Consider the following 18,902-nt stretch of genomic DNA (forward strand, 5'->3'; position numbering starts at 1 on the left):
ACAGCTTAGAATAATTGGGCAATGCATTCTAGAGACAGAAGAGGAAAAAACATTTATAATTATCCCTCGAGACAGGACATGAGGCACTTTGCTTTTAGGTTGTTTCCTCTGAGTCCCTACCACAGGCCTGTGAGTGAGCTGGTATTGCCTTCTTTTCCAGATGAAGAAATGACACTTAGAGGATGTTTGCTCCAGGTCATAGAGCTAGTTAGTGAGTAGTAAAAGTAGGATTGGAACTCTGGCTCTAATTCCAAGGATTGTTTTCCTTTTCATCATATATCTGGGTCTTGAAGAACATAGAGTTAGGGGTGTGTGTGTGTGTGTAGGAATTGATGGTACTTCGTAATGTAAAGTGTAGGCTTTCAAAATACAGTTGAGTATACCATTTTGACTGGAGGAGAGAGTTCAATAAAGTTATGATTATTGTAAAGACCTTTTTATAGATTGTGTGTATGTGTATATTTACTTTTATTACACTATAATCTTTGGTCTTTTGGAAATATCTGTATTCGTTTTTTTTCCCCTGATGGATACCCAGTTCTTAATTTTTTACTTTTTTTTAAGTTTTTAGAGAGACAGAGCATGAGTGGGGAAGGGGCAGAGGGAGAGGGAGAGAGTCCCAAGCAGGCTCCTCCACACTCAGTGTGGAGTCCAACCCAGGGCTTGTTCCCACAACCCTGGGATCATGACCTGAGCCAAAATCAAGAGTTGGTTGCTCAATTGATTGAGCCATCCAGGGGCCCCTGGACACCCAGTTGTTTTAAGTTTATTTATTGGATAATTCCTCTTTTTGTCCACTGATTTATGAAAAAATAGCTTTATTGAAATATAATTTATGTGCTTTATTCAGTCACTGTAAGTTGTATAGTCAGTTTTTAGTAGGTTGTATTACAGAGTTATACAAACCGTCAAGATTCTTACCAGATACTGTTTCATTGTTTTTCATAATTTTTCATTGACGTTTGCAGGGTAGATGGTATGATTTTCACTTTACAAATAATGGCATAATCTACATTTCTTAAGTATTTTGCCTGAGACTTTGTGGCTAGTAAGTGGCAAAACTGAGACTCAAACCTGGCACCTTTTGGAAATGATGGGTTGAGAACAGATTGTTGAGTGCTTTTTAATGTTGGACTAAGAAATTTGGATTTCGTCACCTAGCGTAAGAATTGCCCGCATCTTGTCTGTGATGTCTTCTTTGGCGCAGGAAAACCGCTCAGTATTGTCAGGGGATCACATTTTGTAGAGTCTGTTCTATGGAACTCAAGGCTCTCAAGCTGCTCCATGGAGAAAGGGTCTCTAGGCAAGTACATTTGGGAAGTATATCTCCATTTTGAATTGTCAGAGTTCACATTGTGGACACAATGCTATGAGAAGTGCAGTGAAGAATGGGTTTACTTTTGTTTTTTTCAGCATTTTCCAAATTTACTGACTTGAGAATTCCCTTTGGGTAGCATTGATTTATTGTGATCTTTTTGGAAAGTTAAACCCATTTCACCAAGAAGGGACAAGACTGAAGATGAAGGAGAACATTTATTTAGTTAGGCCGTGAGGATGGTTTTTTTGTTTTTTTTAAGTGGCTTATCATCATACACATTTATATGTTAATCATGGCAGGGTTACTGCTGACAGTTGTAGAAGTTCTGATTCTTTAAGTACTGTAAGATCCTTTGGTTCAAAGTTTGAATGTCTTAACATCAAGACTTTGCAGTTTTAAAACTGCTTGAGGGGCACCTGGGTGGCTCAGTGGGTTAAGCTACCCACTCTTGATTTCGGCTCAGGTCATGAATCTCGCTTGCTGTGTGGAAGCTGCTTCGGATCTTCTGTCTCCCCCTTTCTGGCCGTCTCCCGCTCGTGCACTCTCTCGCTCTGTCTCAAAAATTAATAAACGTTAAAAAAAAAAAACTGCGGGCTTGAAATTTCGTTTTTTGATTTATAATTCCCTTTCTTAAAAACTGGAAGGCAGTTTCATGCAATCAAGAGGTTGTCATTGCATCCCTGTTGTGTCACTTACTAGCTTTGTGACTGCACAAGCTTTCTCATCTCCCTGAATCAGTTTGCTTAGCTGCAAAAGAAAATAGCAGCCCTGCTGCAGTTGTCATTCAGATGGCGGTTCATATTTACACAGTGATTGTTGAATTGATTATTATTCTGTACAGATATGTTGTAATAATAGAGATGATAATAGAGCTTTCACAGAAACAGTAAGCCTTTACTTCCATTGGGTTGCAAGTTATTATCCTGTAGAGGTGGTATTGGTGGACTGCAAAAATAAGGGATTGACGGCGTGAAAAGTACTTAATTATCTAGTCTCGGTAATTAAAGTCTCTGACGTGTCTTACGCTTGTGTAATTTAAACTTAAAAAGTACTCCACATGCCTTTTCTCCTTGTGCATCCCATGAGGTATGTAGCATATGTGTTCTTAGTAACTTTAAAAAGTTAGTACCTTCAAAAAGCTTCTGCACAGCGAAGGAAACAGTCAGCAAAACTGAAAGGCAACCGACGGAATGGGAGAAGATATTTGCAAACGACATATCAGATAAAGGGTTAGTGTCCAAGATCTATAAAGAACTTATCAAACTCAACACCCAAAAAACAATCCAGTGAAGAAATGGGCAAAAGACAGGAATAGGCACTTTTCCAAAGAAGACATCCAGATGGCTAACAGACACATGAAAAAATGCTCCACATCACTCATCATCAGGGAAGTACAGATCAAAACCACACCTGTCAGAATGGCTAATATTAACAACTCAGGCAACAACAGATGTTGGTGAGGATGCGGGGAAAGAGGATCTCTTTTGCATTGTTGGTGGGAATACAAGCTGGTACAGCCACTCTGGAAAACAGTATGGAGGTTCCTCAAAAAACTAAAAATAGAACTACCCTACGGCCCAGCAATTGCACTACTAGGCATTTATCCAAGGGATACAGGTATTCTTTTTCGAAGGGGCACATGCACCCCCATGTTTATAGCAGCACTATTGACAATAGCCAAAGTATGGTAAGAGCCCAAATGTCCATCGATGGATGAATGGGTAAAGAAGATGTGGTGTGTGTGTGTGTGTGTGTGTGTGTGTGTGTGTGTGTGTGTGTGTGTGTATAAATGGAGTATTACTCGCCAATCAAAAAGAATGAAAGCTTGCCATTTACAACTACATGGATGGAACTGGAGGGTATTATGCTAAGTGAAGTTAGTCAGAGAAAGACAAAAATCATATGACTTCACTCATATGAGGACTTTAAGAGACAAAACAGATGAACATAGGGAAGGGAAACAAAAATAATATAAAAAAAAACAGGGAGGGGGCAAAACAGAAGAGACTCATAAATATGGAGAATAAACTGAGGGTTACAGGAGGGGTTGTGGGAGGGGGGATGAGCTAAATGGGTAAGGGGCATTAAGGAATCTACTCCTGAAATCATTGTTGCACTATATGGTAACTAATTTGGATGTAAATTAAAAAAAATAAAATTAAAAAAAAGTAAATTCTTCAGATGCCTGTAAAAAAAAAATAAATAGAAAGTTAGGACCTTCATGATCTATATAGAATAATGTATCATAGGTTAGTGATTTCCTTAACTATTCTTGAAGTATGAAATCCCATTCTCTTCCTTCCAAAACAGGAAAAGTGAAGTATATGTATGGATTTTTTTTCTCTCAGCTTTATTGAGATATTGACTTGTAACATCTGTTAAGTTTAAAGTGTACAACTTGATGATGTGATATAAATATATATTGCAAAATGATTACCATATAAGGTTAATCAACACCTTCATCTCTTCACATAATTAACTTCTTTTTGTGTGGTAATAGCTTTTAAAATCTACTCTTTTAACAACTTTCGATTATATAATACAGTTTTGTTAATTATAGTCACCATGGTGTACGTTAGATCCCCAGAGCTTACTCATAGTCATGTCATAGCTGGAAATTCGACCAACATCGCCCCATTTCTCCTACTCCCCAGTCTCTGGCAGCCACTGTACTACTCTGTTTCTTTGAGCTTGGCCCTTTTATTTAAAATTTCTCTGTTTAGAGAGAGCAGAGAGAGCATGCACAGGGAAGGGGCAGAGAGAGAGAGAGGGAGGGAGGGAGGGAGGGAGGGAGAGAGAATCCCAAGCAGACTCTTGGGACTCTGCAGGGCTCTGCAGACTCTGCAGGGCTTGATTTTACGAACCATGAGGCCATGACCTGAGCCGAAATCAAAAGTTGGACGCTTGACTGAGCCATGCAGGTGCCTCAAGTTTGGCCCTTTTAGATTCCACATATAAGGGAGAACATACTATGTTTGTCTTTCTCTGACTGATTTCACTTAGCATAATGCCCTCAGTGTTCACCTGTGGTGTCACAAATGTCAGGGTTTCCCTTTTTATGGCCGAGTGATATTCCATTGTGTATGTTTGTGTGTATGTATGTATATATCACATTTTATGCATATGTATATATGTATCACACTTTTGTTAGCCATTCATCTGTCAGCAGATACCTAGGTTGTTTCCATGCCTTGGCTGTTAGGAATAATGCTGCAGTGAGCATGGGGGTGCAGACATTTCTTCAAGATAGCGATTCCGTTTCCTTTGGGTGTATACAGTAGTTCTGCTGTACCTGCTGGCGATACAGTTCGAGACCCCCCCACCCCCAAGCCCAGTGGATGTTTGAAATTGCAGATGGCTAGAACCTTATATATACTATGTTTTTTTCTAGGAATACATTTTTCATTTTAATAGTGGGCATTTTGAGAAATAAGTCTTAAAAATAGACCAGAAAAATTATCTCAGTTTGCTTTCCAAGGAATCCCTATGTGTTAGTCTGTCTGAAGTATAATAAAATACTTCAGATTGGATGTCTTAACAAACAACAGAGATTTATTTCTCACAGTTCTGGGGGCTGGAAAGTCCCAGATCATAGCACTGGCACATTTTATGTGGTGGTTGGCTAGGACCCACTTCCTGCTTCATAAATGGGTGCCTTCTTGTATCCTAACATGGTGGAAGGGACTAGGGGTCTTTAGGGATTTCTTGTGAAAAAGAAGATTAATCTCATTCCTGAGACCTCCACTCCCATGACCTACGCACCTCCCAAAGGCCCTGCCTCCTAATACCATTATCTTTGGGGGTTAGGATTTCAGCATGTGAATTTTGCAGGTTACAGACATTCAGATCATAGCACCCTACATCCAACTGTCAGCATTCTCTTAGTTTTCTTAGTTGGGGGTGGTAGTGGTTTCACTGGTTCTCAGAGGGTGTGCCCAGAAGAGGACAATCCTACTTGGAGCTTAGCTGATTTTTAAAGCATATGGTTTTGTACTTAACTATCAAATAGCAACATTCCAAGTAATTACCAAGAGGTAGCATCTAAACCATATTGTCCATTACTTTGTTGATATATGATGGATTGTCATACTACTTAACAATCGTTTTGTATTAACCTATCCTAAAATCAACAGCTTGTCTGTATTTCTGAACTCTATCCTATTGCTACACTGCAGAATTGTTTTTACTGAATTATGCGTTAATGTGAGACTGCTGGTCTGTTTCATAAGATGTATTAAGAGAACAGTCCTGAGAAACTTATATCTGTTTCTCCTCTGAAGATTCAGTTGCAGTGTTTGTATTCTGTCTTCTTGCAAAGTTAAAGAAAGAAAACTTGAGAAAATGAAATGCAAGTGTGGTTTGTTTCTTCATGTTATGTTTGGTGGTGCTTACATACTAATACAAAATAAAATACTATCTGTGTGGGAAAAAAATCCGTCAACTTGAGCATTGTTCATCAAATGTTTAGAGCTGAGCCAATTTTATTTGGTCCTGCCTTCTGTTATGAACAGATAAATAAAAGGAAGTGTGACAGAGATTTGAGACTTTAAAATCTATTAGAGACACAGAAACTACATCAGTATTTTGTACTTCCAAATAATTAAAATGCTTGAATTTTCCTTTTCTTTCAGTTCCTGGAATAGATGGAGGTGCTTTAACTGATACAAGTCTCACAGATTCCTATTTCAGCACCAGCTTCATTGGAGTCAATGGATTTGGAAGCCCAGTGGAAACAAAGTATCCCTTGATGCAGGTATCCTTAGTCTGAATTTACATGGCACTAAACAGTGAAGTTTATTCCAGTGTCAGGGGATGTCTAGAGTCTTCATTTATTCCTAAACTTGTTGAGTATGAGGGAAGGTTTTCGGAATCGATGAGGTTGGTGGGATACAGTTGGAGTCTGTGTGAACTTTCAAGGGTAGGATGGGGTGGGAGGACAGTGGAGTATGTAGAAGACAGATGGAAAGAGACTAGTTTTCACTCCTCTCTGTTTTGTGGGTATGGAGTGAAGGCCTTTCAGGACGGAGAGACTGTAGAGGGTATGGAGTGTAAGAAAGCAATGAACATTTTTTGAGAACCAAGAATAGCCTAATTTTATAGAATCTATAAGGTGTATGAAGGCTAATACACACCGGGAGAGGCTATTAGAAAGCGTTTGTTGACTTTTACGTCTTCTCAGATGGATGTTGAAATTTATATTTTATAGACCGGGAAGCTGAATAGTTACATGTGTTGCCCAAGCTAATAATATGGAAGTGCAATTCAAAATAGGTGTGCAACTTTGGTTTTAAATATCTGGCTAGTGAGTAAAATTTTCATCTGATGTGTTAAAGAGAGTATTTGGACATTTTTACATGAATTAATGTAATTCATGTTGCAACATTTATAGTCACATTAGAGTGTCAGTGATGTGAGAAGTGGATCGGAGGGGAAGAAGCAGAGAGTTCGTCTGAATTGGCTGGCTGTTCTCAGTTAGTGATGTAATGTTTGTCTATTTTGTTTTGCAGAGAGTGACTAACAGTAGCAGCTCCCCAAGCCTTCTGAATGACAGTGCCAAGCCATATGCAGGCCACGGTAAGACTGGATCCCTCTTTCTCTTTTGTGTGTTTGTACGTATGCGTACATGCATATGTGTATATTTCTGATCCTAAAACAGTGTGTTCATTGGAGAAACCTTGAAGTCTTGAAAATTATGACTATGTATAAAGGAAGAGAATAAGAATGATCTAGAGAGATCACTGTTGTTTGGATTCCATATAATTCCAAGTAGTGGTTATGTCTGAGTGTGAAAATACATGTACTTGTATACACACACACATATATATATATATATGCTTACATACGTGATACTTAGCTAAGTAGACTCATATACTTGAGATGGCATTAGATACACTTTAAAATTAGGAGTGTTTCTTGATCATAATAAATTGAATTCTATTGCTTATTTTCATAATTTACTGAAGTTTTTAAAAAAGTATTCTAATATTGGACTATGTGTATGCATCTGTGTTTATATCTTACTTCTTCGGAAACATTCTTAGACATGCAGTGACTGTTTGCAAGATCATGGTCATTTTTAAGGTTTTTAATATGGAATTTCCAAGTATCTTTCTGTATTCTATTTTAAAAACAAATGTTCAAAGGGGGCGCCTGGGTGGCTCAGTCGGTTGAGCGTCTGACTTCAGCTCGGGTCATGATCTCACAGTTCGTGAGTTCGAGCCCCACGTCGGGCTCTATGCTGACAGCTCGGAGCGTGGAGCCTGCTTCCGATTCTGTGTCTCCCACTCTGTCTCTCTCTCCCTCCCCCGCTCATGCTCGCTCGCTCTCTCTCAAAAAAAAAAAAAAAGAATAAATGTTAAAAAAAATGTTCAAGAATAGCTTCTTAAAAATATGTAACAATTGAGTATTAGTACTCTGCATAATAGTACCTATTTTTAGGTGCCTTGAATGTATAAATTACATAAAAATATTTTACTAGCTTTTTCTGTACATATATTAAATTGTTAATTCTAATGAGAGAGTAAGCTATGAAAACTCAGGCAGTCGAAACTGGAGAAATTAAGCAGCAGTCCATACTGCATTTTGGAGAGATTTAGTAGGTCCTTCTAAATAAGAACAGTTACTATAGATTTTAGAATTTCGTAGATAATTTAATGAGAAACATAAGAGTAAGTAGAGCTCAGAATTGAAGGTAAGTATTTCCATGTGTATCATGTGTACCTTTTCAGAAACTCTTCTGGTTTATTAAGTGAAAAACCATTTAGAGATACACTTTTGTTTATAACTTCTGAACAGAGTAATAGAACTTTGAAATTATAAAATCTTTAAATTTCATGTTTATTTTGAAACATTTAATATTTCCCTCTTTAAAAACTTAATTTACTTATATTTTTAGTAAGAATATAAAATATCTGGTGACAAACTTAAAAAAGATAGAATATCGCATAGATGGTTTTAAGGCCTTGCCTAAGTGTTAAAATCCAAGTCCAGTCATTCAGAGCATGGCTTTCTGTCCTCCCCACCTCCCTGCCCTTTGTAATTTTTCTCATGATTGGGTTTCAAGTACACAAACATTTACTAAATGGTAGACTTCTTTCATAAACACACATTCCTAATAACAAGGTCAAGAGCCATCTCTTCTTTTTTTCTGTTTGATTTTTCTTTTGGTTCTAAACAAACAGATGTACCCTAATCCATATAGCTTCTGATTAAAGTATTAGCTGATACTTTAATTGGCTAAGTATCGACTGAAAGAAGTATTCTCTAATTTGTGTTTCTTCTACTTAGAAAATATTTGAACATCCACTGTATATGAGGCATTGAGTTTAAGTATTACTGTGGTATATGAGTTTTTGTTACTGTTAAGAATGTTGTCAGGTTAAACATTTCTTAGATTTGTGGGTTGCTTGAGTTGTCTGTGTGGAAACTTATGTAACTTACCTTCCAGATCCTCTAACTTCACCTGCTTCATCCTTGTTTAATGACTTTGGTGCCCTCAACATCTCTCAGAGAAGAAAGGTAGGTGAAGTTGAAACTTATGTGAGACTAAATGGAATATACAAGTGATATTGGGGTCATCACCTATATAATGGTCAATATTCTCCTAAGTTGGGGAGGTGCTTTTAATGGACTGTGATATTTTTGTTGCTTTTGCTTGCCTTTTTTTTTTTTTTTTTGGTATATATTTCATACGTGTAGAATTTTATTTATCTCTGTGCATGAAATAGAGATGTTTTATGTGAAGGAATGAAATCCTTCTCTTTTTTCCTCATTTTCTTTACCTTAATGTTTCTATTTTTAAGAAAACATCAAATTTAATGTTGTAGTTGCTGTTAATGTGACCCATTATAGGCACATTAATCATATTTTAACTTCATTTCCTAACTGCTTTGTCTAAATTTCAAAGATTTCTCCCCTAATTTAAACTTCTCATTACGAGGCAAACTTAAAAATCTTCAACATTTCGTAATTGGTTCAACTGTTTAAAAACAGTTTAAAATCTCTCATATCAGAAATTTAACTGTATTTTACTTGGCATCGAGGGTGATAGGTCGGGCATAGATTTTGAAGTATTTTATAGGGCTACTTCTATGACAGGTAGAAGTGAAGATTTTATTACAGTTGGATGCCTTTGAGTCTTACGGAGAATCATCATGTTAATAGTAATAATAATCTACAGAAGGTGATATTTTTGGTTAGGATCAGTAGCAGCTAAAGATGTTCAGGAGGTTGTAAGTCTTGGTGGAAATTACTACAGTGTTGTAACTAATTCAGTTTCCTAAGTAATGGAAGAAAAGAATATTAATTTTGGGAAACTGATACAAGTTTAAGATGGTTTTAGGAACATTTGATCAGAGGGTGGTATAAAAGGAAATTCAAGAAGGCTAGATATTCTCAAGATAAGAATTAATGGCGTCAGGTGTAAATGACATTTAATACTTTATGTACCTAGTATTATCTCCATTTTGAACAATAGATAAGAACAAAGAGGTAATTAATTATGAACTACTTTTAATGTAAACTAAAATGTGTGGGTTCAATTTTATACATTTCCTTATGCTGTCACCGAGAGCACATTTACTCTTGCTTTACATACTAGTCTTATAAGTTGGAGCGTGTAGTTTTGAATCCACATAGTAGAAGTGGAATAGAATTGAACACAGGTTGGCTAACTGACAGTAGGGAGCAGTGACAGTAGACAAAGCCTGGCGACATGGAAGGAAACCGTAAAATGCTGAAAAGCAGGTGAAAGCTAGAAATCAAAGTATCTGGAGCTTTTTAGTGTAAGGAAAAAATAAAAAGCCCTTCAGTAGTCTGAGGAGTCCCCTTAATGGCTTTTTCACCTCTTTATTTTTTGTTAGTTTTTGCATTTTTGATGATCAGTTAACTGTGATAAGTAGCATTTCTGATGTATGAGTAGAAAGTAAGACTAGCATGGCAAACAAACACTTGAAAGTATTCCTAATATGAGGGTTTAGTACCTTAAAGTTGAAATGTGATTTAGAGCGGCCGATACTCATTTTTGAGAAAACAGTAAAAATCCCTGGAGATTGGAAAAAGGAGGATATAGTGTCCATTCTTCTAAAATTCATTTTAGTGTAGGAAAGTGGTAGAAGGAAATGTTACCAATCTGACCTCAACGTTTGGAAGGGAAGTGGAGTAACGTGGTGAAACGAGCACGGTGCTGCAACTTTTGAGGCCCGGCGTCTCCGGCTTTGTGACCTTGGGCCAGCTTCCTCGGCTGCAGTGTGTGCGTCGTCCGTGAAATGACAAGCGTGCCCTGGATAATGACTGTGGTGTCTCTCTCATGTCTAAAACTCACTGTCTGTCTAAACTGAAAGGACCTACAGGTTAGTCTCTACTTAGAAATTCGGGGTTCACATAGTGGTAGGTCTTTGAAGGACCATATTTTCTTGCCATTTACATTTAAAATAATATTTAGGGACATAGATTTTTTCCCCCGTAGTGGACTGTATAGTTAGGAATCTGTTGGTACAGGTTGTGTGTATTTGAAAATTGTTAATGGTTGAATTGAGAAAGTTTAAAATTTCTTTGTGTTAGTAAAACTCTTAGCATAAGAGTATCGTATGCTACACTTTGTAAATTGAAGGCATATGTAGACTTTTTCTTTGGTCGTAGTAATTCTTAATGTCTGCTTAATGATGTCGTTTTAGTGGAAGTAACTCAAATTTAGGTAGATATAATTCTAAGTTGATTTAGAAGGCTGTCATGATTACTGAGAGACCTTTTATTTCATAATGATATTGGAGGGAACAGACAGTTAAGTTAGGCCATACCTACTACTGTGTTTCATAGCTAAATTATTTTCTGGAAATCTCAGGCCAATCCCTAGGCCAGGCATGCTGCTGTTTTTGCCTGGGGACTATGAGAATTCTCGGGGTCAGATCAGACCATTGCTTTTACTGTAAGCAGACTTACTCTGTGCTATGTGGAAAATTGCAAAAGAATGATGTTTACACTGACTGCTTCTCTCAAATCTAATTGAAAAGGCAGTACATGAACCTCCTTACAGCATATTAATTAGTGCCAATGTAAATGTCTGATGATTGCCAAATCGCAGAGAATTCTCTAGATGCAGAAGTGTTTATGGAGAAAAGATGTTTTGAGTTGTGGTTTTTGAAGGTGTGGAATATGGAGAGGAAAGACTCTTAATCAGAAGATACTGCTCGATTATAAGTAGAGAGTTAGGATCTTCAGTAAATTTTTAAATCCTCTTTATCATAGACAAGCTAAGAGACTATGACCGGGGGCCCTGTATCTGTAGGGACTGGCTGAAGTAAAATGTGGGATGTGGAAAACAGTATTAAACAGGTTCATTGCCATTTGTGTGGGTTGCTTTATTGTTGCTAGGCATGCGAACGACTTCCTGAAGAGTCGTGTACTGAGAATGTATGCATTAGGGCAGTCCTTACTGCTCATGCCCAGGGACCGGCGCCGGTCCCTGAAGCGTCTGGTACCTGTCTGTGGAGACGGAAGTTAAAAGATTGGAAATACCTTTTTAGAAACTTCTGTAATAATTTGATAATACTGCAACATCCAAATATGTGCTCACTTTTCTGGTAATTCCTTTTTACTTTATAAAAGTATACAACCATGATAAACAGGAAATTATGAAAAAAATGATCTTTCACAACTGATGTTTGAGAAGCACTGATTTGTTTTCTCCGTTAGATAAAACTGATATGATAGATAGGAAAAGTAACCATTGTTTGAAAGTGTGTATAATCATTGTTGGCCAGGAGTGGTGGTGGAAGAAAGTGAATTGTAGCCGCGTATTCTGAGGGGGAGTTAAGCCCCCCAAAACACTAGAGAAGGGGTTTTGTTGAAAATGGGAGTTAATGTATTTGAGATTAATACACGAGGAAACCTTAACAGCAAGAGAGATCAAGCTGCAAACTGGCATAACAGAAAAAGGGGTGAGAGTCACCGTGAATCACAAGTGTGACGTATAGAGCTGTACGGTTTTGGGTAAGGATCCTTTGGGAAGAGAGTATCTTTATAACAGAGTTAGATGTTGAGATACAGATGTGCATAAATGAAGTGAATCAGTACCGTGACGTCTTGCTGGGTATTCTTGCTAAGCTGTGAGTTTGTATGCAGGGCGACCACAGATGATTGAGACAAAGCCTAAGCAGAGTGAGAAGCTTCAAAATTTGTATCTGGCGTTGTTGGCTTCCCCTTGCGTATCTCTTTCTTAGCCTTTCTTTGCCCTCATGTTTTAGTCATCGAGAGTCCTTTTCGTGTTCACCGCCTCCCTCCCCCACAGCACAGAAGGCTCTGGTGGCTGTCATTTACGCTTCTTGTTTTAGTTGTACTTTATGGTGTTGTTTCGATCAACATGCAGTTTTACCTGGGCACTTGCATTTTATTTCTAGCAATGGGAGAAGAGATTTTTAAGGTTTGAATTAACAAGTTAAAGCCTTTGGACTCAGGAGACAATGATTTCTAACGTATCATGTTTATTTCTCCTGATTTTAAAGCTCTTGGCTAGGATGAGGGAAGTGGGACCAAAAGGGTTTGGCTTATCTGCCGATGGTTTGTTTGTGAGGACGTGTTATTTGTGAGGATGTGTAGATTTTGGACGTCCAGTTCTGGATTATTCTGTTTGAGGGAGAAGTTGACTAGCAATACTTTGTCTGCTTCCTTCCATGTTTTATCTCAGTTTGAAACCTCCTTCCCACTGTTTTCTACCTCAAGAGCATACACCTCCCTCTCTCACCCATCTGTATTACAAAATTTACTGGCGATATAGTATGTTTTCTGATTAATTTGACGTTTAAATTTTTTCTTGTAACCTTTCTGTTTTAATGTCTTCAAAAGATGACTTTTATATTATTTCTAATCTAGGGAACAAACTATGGAGTTACAAGGAAGCCGGAGACTATTTGTGGTAGGGTTCTTTTATTGGAGAAAGCTAAAGTAAATTTGGAGAGATTAATAGAATTATAGCAGAGGAAGTTTGGAATGTAAATCTTTCCTTGATCCTTCTGCGGCTTAGGCTTATATTGGAACATCAAGCCAAGTATTGATCTCGGGAAAAATAAAAGGGGAAGAGAAAATGGAGAAACTGAAATGGAAGTCTTAATGGAAATTGACAATTTAAAACCTCACCTGTAAAACCACAGTTTTTAACTTTTTTATATATGTTCTCAAGAATTGTTTTGCTTAGTATTTAGGTTTTGCAGATCAGCCACATCAATATCATTTACCCATGAGTATTGTATGAGTAATATTTCTATGGAAAATTGTGTTTAGAATTCCAAATTAAACAGAGCTATTCTTGTTTTACTGGCGTAGATGAAACCTCCATTCATCTCTACTTGCCAAGCTGTGGGAATGTGTGCTCTCCCAACTTAAGCCAGAGGTAGGTGAGGTCGTAGATTTAGAGATGCACATGAGTCCCTATGGGAACTGGTAGAGTTGTTAGATCCAAGTCCCTGCAGGTAGGGAGGCGCCTTATGCCATGGTCCCCGTTTATAGCTTACTCAGAGCTCTGGTTGAGTTTTTATTTCTCTCAAAGAGCAAACAGTCGGAGTAGTAATAACCCAGTGGTATTGAATAATGCTTGGGAGTCTTAGGGTTTGGAGTTGGATGCCAGGCAGTCTGAATTGATTCTCCATTTCTTCACGGATTATGTTTGTGTCTTTAAGCTTAGTCAGGCGTTTCTCCATTCGCAAAATGAAAACAGTAATCATGCTGAGTGCCTACTATGTGGCGTTATGAGGACTAAACGAAAAATATTTCCTGGCCCAGAAGTGCCCGATAAATGGTAGTTGTACTAATACATTGTTAACTGTAGCTAAATAAATAATCTGTTACTGCTCACTGTGGATCAGGCTGTGTTATAATTGCGACTGGAAATATGGGTCTCCAATAGCTGCTCTGAGGATGTCCCATCTTTTCTGTGAGGTGTTCAGGACCCCCCTCCCCCAACTCCTCCCCACATAGCCGTTAGCTTCTCGAACATGTGCTTCCAATTTGGTGAAAATGCACGTGGGGATTTCTCATGATGTAGTGAGAGATGGATAGAAACTTGATTTTATTTGTATTGATAATGATTTTCTGTATCTGTTCCAGGTAATGTGTTAAACTTATATAATTCTTTCGTAAGTTAAGGTTTTCTCTTTTGTATCATTTAATCATCCCAATGGGTCTTGGAGAGAGATTATTTTTCTCATTTTACAAAATTGGAGAGTGGAAGTTTTGAGAGAGAAAGTAATTTACCTAGAATAATATAGATAATAATTACTTATATTTCGGAGAAAACCCAAAGTCTTTCTAGCAAGGGCAATATGAGAAAGGTGAAATGAGTCTTTGATAAGGTGAAAAATAGAGAGGTAGTGGAAAGAGGCTACTGGTAATATACAGGGGAAGAGATAAAACATTGACCTTATGCCTGTTCCTTTTTCCATTTATGTGGTTCTCAGTAAAAATTTCTGTGAACACAGTTTCTGGGGCAGGAACACACAATTAAACTTTTGATGTTTGAAAAAAAAATAAACTTTTGATGTTTGACAGGTAACCTTTTAGAGATGTTGTACATGTTTACATTCCTACTGATAGGTTCTGGTTTCCTACAGACTTGATAACACAGAGATGTAAAAGTATTTCACATCTTTGTTACTGTATAAGGCAACCTCCCCCCCCCCCCCCCATTGTTTAAATTTGATTACTGGTGCTGTTGAACTACTCATTTATGTTAATTGGTCATTGGTGTTTCTTTAACGTCCTTGGCTCGTTTTTCTATTAGGCTATTCTTTTTAAATTCGTTGTAAGCTCTATGTATGTTAGAGATTTAGGCCTCGTGGATGTTTCAGTCTCCCATTTTGTTTTTGGTCTTGAATTTCACAAGTAATTTACGCTGTCACTTTTGAAATGTCACACAGACTCTGATTATCCCTTACTAAGTACATTTAAAAAGAACAAAATATTAAGCTCATTTTGGTTAAAATAACATGGTAATTCCCTGTATGCAGAGTCAGTGATTTTAAATTGAAGGGATTGTCGATGTTTTCTTGTAATTTTAACGTATTGTCATTTTATTGCTAATGATCTATAGTAGTTAACATTCCTTAGCAAATGGATATGTTCTTCGTCTTCTCTGCATTTTAATTGTCAGATTTAAATGTGACATTTTTCCTATTGTTTTTACCTCCAGTCTTAATTTATTCTTTTCTTTAAAATGCTGTGTAAATAAGATTAGATTCAAACTTGTTTAGAAATATGATAGTGCTTACAGGAAAGGACTCAGTTTTGAAAGAGTTAATTTTGTGTTCCTGCAAAATAAAGAGTACTCCAGGTTGACTTCCAGGATTGTGTTGAGATAAAGATATGCTTTGGAAAGAACAGATTAAATTTTGTTGTGACAAATTAGGAGTTCAACCATGTACTACTTTCTGTACTTAGGTTTAATTGGTATGTTGTGGGCAGTGACCACTTGGCTTTTGTTGTTGAGTCAAGAAAGAATCTTCCAAATTTATGACTGCAAGGAAATTTTATTCTATCAATGGATTATAAAAGATCTTGTGGCAGATTTGCGTTTTGGAGGTTGTTTTTGTTTGGTTTGGTTTCTTTTTGTTTTTTTAAGAGGTGAGTGGTGGTTTGATGTTTGACACTTTATACCGTATTTAAACATGTGAACTGAGGCAACATGCCTTTTATATACAGTGTGTAATACTCTTGGGCTGTAGTCATTCTCTTGGTTTAGCTTTGGGCGTTTTGAGTTAGTTCTTAACCCAGTAATGATAGTTTGGTAAAACCATGGTGCATTGTCTATCTGGACTTGGGAACTAGTAGCTCATTCTGAGATTATGTAGTTGGCTTCGTTTTACTCTGCTCTGCTCATTGTGTTTACAAAGTGAAGTAGCTGATTTCAGCCGCTTGGCATTGCTGGTGGTTCATCTCTATTTTCTACAAAGTCGGGGTCAGTAATGAATTAGTAAAGGTGAGTTTAGAATTCCCATCCACAAACATGCTAGCCTAAGTTTTAGCTAAATTGAACCCAAAGTGCATAATTTCCCCAACTCTTTTTTTCTTAAATGTTTGTTTGTTTTTGAGAGAGAGAGGGAGACACAGAATCCGAAGCAGGCTCCAGGCTCCGAGCTGTCAGCACAGAGCCTGACGTGGGGCTCAAACTCACGAACCGCGAGATCGTGACCTGAGCCGAAGTCAGAAACTGAGCCATCCGGGCACCCCTCCCCAACTCTGTTTAATTCCCAAGATATTTTCCCCTGCATTTTGAAAATGGGGAGAGGGAGCTGCTTAATTTTATTTCTTTGAATGGAGCCTCTGTAGCTCTTGTTTCTCATCGATCCCGTCCATGCCAGGTAGATTCAGAGATTGATTCGTTCGGGAGTTTGTATTTGGCTATTTTAGGATTAGCTAGAATAAGGTTAAGATTGAAATATGTTAGGGAATATGGAACAGGTTTCTTCAAATTGGAGGCAGAATATCACAGTTAGGAGTGCAAACTCTGGAGCCCAACCTTACGTTAGTTGTGGGATTCTAGGTGAGTTATTTTAACCTCGTATAGCCTCACTTTTCTCATCGGTGGAGCGGGCTTTACGGTTGTGCCGGTCTCACAGAGTTGTGAGCGTGAAATACGTTAATGGGTATAAAGTGCTTGGTGTAGTGCCTTGTGCTTGCCACGTGGTAGTTGTTCCAGTCTTCTGTTGCTTATGATTCTGTAGTTCTAAAACGTGTGTATCTGTTTTCTGAATGTGTGTGAGATTACTTTTGAGTAACCACTGCTTTAGCTTAGGTTCAGTTCTATCTAGTAAAGAGCATTTCTGAGGATATTCTGCTTCATTTCAAGATTGAAGCCAGGGGACAAATGTAAATAAATAAAAAGGGAACCTTCTGCTAATGAGTGATCAGGCGTTTAGCATCATGGGTACTTTTGATAAAGTACTGGAATACATTGTAAAACTTGATTACAGTTATAAAATGATTACAGTTGATAGTTTCTTGTGGAAATAACTTTCGTGACTTAGAGAAAAACACCTTTCCTCAGATTCACTTAAAATAACTTAGGCACGGTATTTTCTTTCTCTACGTTTTATATTCAGTTTCATTCTAAACCAGAAGAATAAAAGAAGTTGCAGTTTGGTGTTCCAGTTCTTTAGAAATTAAATGTAGCCTTGCTTAGCAGAAGTATTCCACTGGTCTTGCTTTTGTTGGCGTAGAACTCCGTTATAATCTGGAGGTTTTAAGAACAGAAGGAATAACCGCTTTGTAAGCTTCCTTAAACATATGCATATGATATTGGGGGACTGACTCATGGTAGAGCCTAAAAATATGTTTGTGTGTGTATGTAAATCCTGTTTTGCTTTATTTGATATAACTTAGAGCATCCTCTGTTTTCATCCTGTTATCCTGTACATTGACTTCGCAAATTAAAAGGACTTTTTCATTTATAGATGTTTTCCTGCCCCGAGTCTCTAACAGTGGGTCTGTTTTTTAGTGGACTGGCTTGCCCATCGCGTCCTACTCTTGTTTTTATTTGAACAATGAAAACTTAAGGAACCTAGTATGTTTTCACAAATAGCCCACAATTATAATGAATGGTGGGACAAAATACAACATGATCTTTGAAGCTGGCTTACTCTGTTTTTGATTTTGTAAGTGTTTACTCACGGGGAAGATGATTGGAGCCCATGCTGCAGTGGTTTGTAGGTCTGGATTTACTATTCTAAATTAATTAGGTGTAGGAGCCTTTAAAATCCACATAGTAAATTAGGTAGAGGTAGTTCCCTGTCTTGATGATTGTATGGAAATTAGTTAATGTATTTGATTTAAAAAATTCAAATGATTTTAGTCAATTTGGGCGTCTGTTTTTTCCCAGTGAGTTTAGATTACCCACCAATCGTTAATGAAATTATAATTTCCAATTTACTTCTCATAATTACAAATATGCTAAAATATTAGGACATTTCATTAATTTAGGGACGACCGCTGTGAGCTGGAAGAGGTTTTGTTTTTATTTTATTAAAAAAATGTTTTTAATGTTTATTTATTTTTGAGAGAGAGAGAGAGAAGTGAGCAGGGGAGGGAGAGAGAGAGAGAGACAGAGACAGAGACAGAGACAGAGAGACAGAATCCGAAGCAGGCTCCAGGCTCTGAGCTGTCAGCACAGACCCTGACTTGGGGCTCGAACTCACGAACCATGAGATCATGACCTGAGCCAAAGTTGGACTCTTAGCCAGCTAAGCCACCCGGGCACTCCTGAAGAGGTTTTGTTTTTCAAGTTTTATTTTTATTTATTTAAATAATCTCTGCACCTAATGTGGGGGTCAAACTCCCGGCCCTGAGATCAAGAGGCACATGTTCTTCTGACTGAGACAGCCAGGTGCCTTTAGAAGAGGTTATATTAAAAAAATAAATAAATAAAAAAAAATGCAGGTTTATTTTCAAATAAATATGTAGTCAGTTCTAGAGCAGAGGTTTCTATTAGTGGGCCTGAGACCCTCAGGAGTGGCAGGAGGTAGGTTGCTGAGTTATTATAGTAAAAGGTAATGGGAATTAATATAGTTACTAAGTATTATCTGAATGGAGATAGTTCATA

At 37.6% G+C, this 18,902-nt stretch overlaps 1 protein-coding gene across 14 annotated transcripts in view; it reads left to right on the forward strand.

Moving 5' to 3' along the window:
• Positions 1–18,902, forward strand: part of PAN3 (poly(A) specific ribonuclease subunit PAN3) — a 131,209-nt gene that overhangs the window by 12,155 nt on the left and 100,152 nt on the right. For all 14 annotated transcript variants that reach the window (XR_006218706.1, XR_006218711.1, XR_006218883.1 and 11 more), the window contains exons 2-4: positions 5,950–6,071; positions 6,826–6,892; positions 8,766–8,836. Coding sequence is in view for 11 of the 14 variants with exons in the window: in XM_042989421.1 (XP_042845355.1) it covers positions 5,950–6,071; positions 6,826–6,892; positions 8,766–8,836 (260 nt within the window). In the remaining 3 variants the exon portion in view is untranslated. The remainder of the gene's footprint in view (positions 1–5,949; positions 6,072–6,825; positions 6,893–8,765; positions 8,837–18,902) is intronic.

Source organism: Panthera tigris, chromosome A1 (assembly GCF_018350195.1).
Source record: "Panthera tigris isolate Pti1 chromosome A1, P.tigris_Pti1_mat1.1, whole genome shotgun sequence".
Taxonomy (NCBI): Eukaryota; Metazoa; Chordata; class Mammalia; order Carnivora; family Felidae; genus Panthera; species Panthera tigris.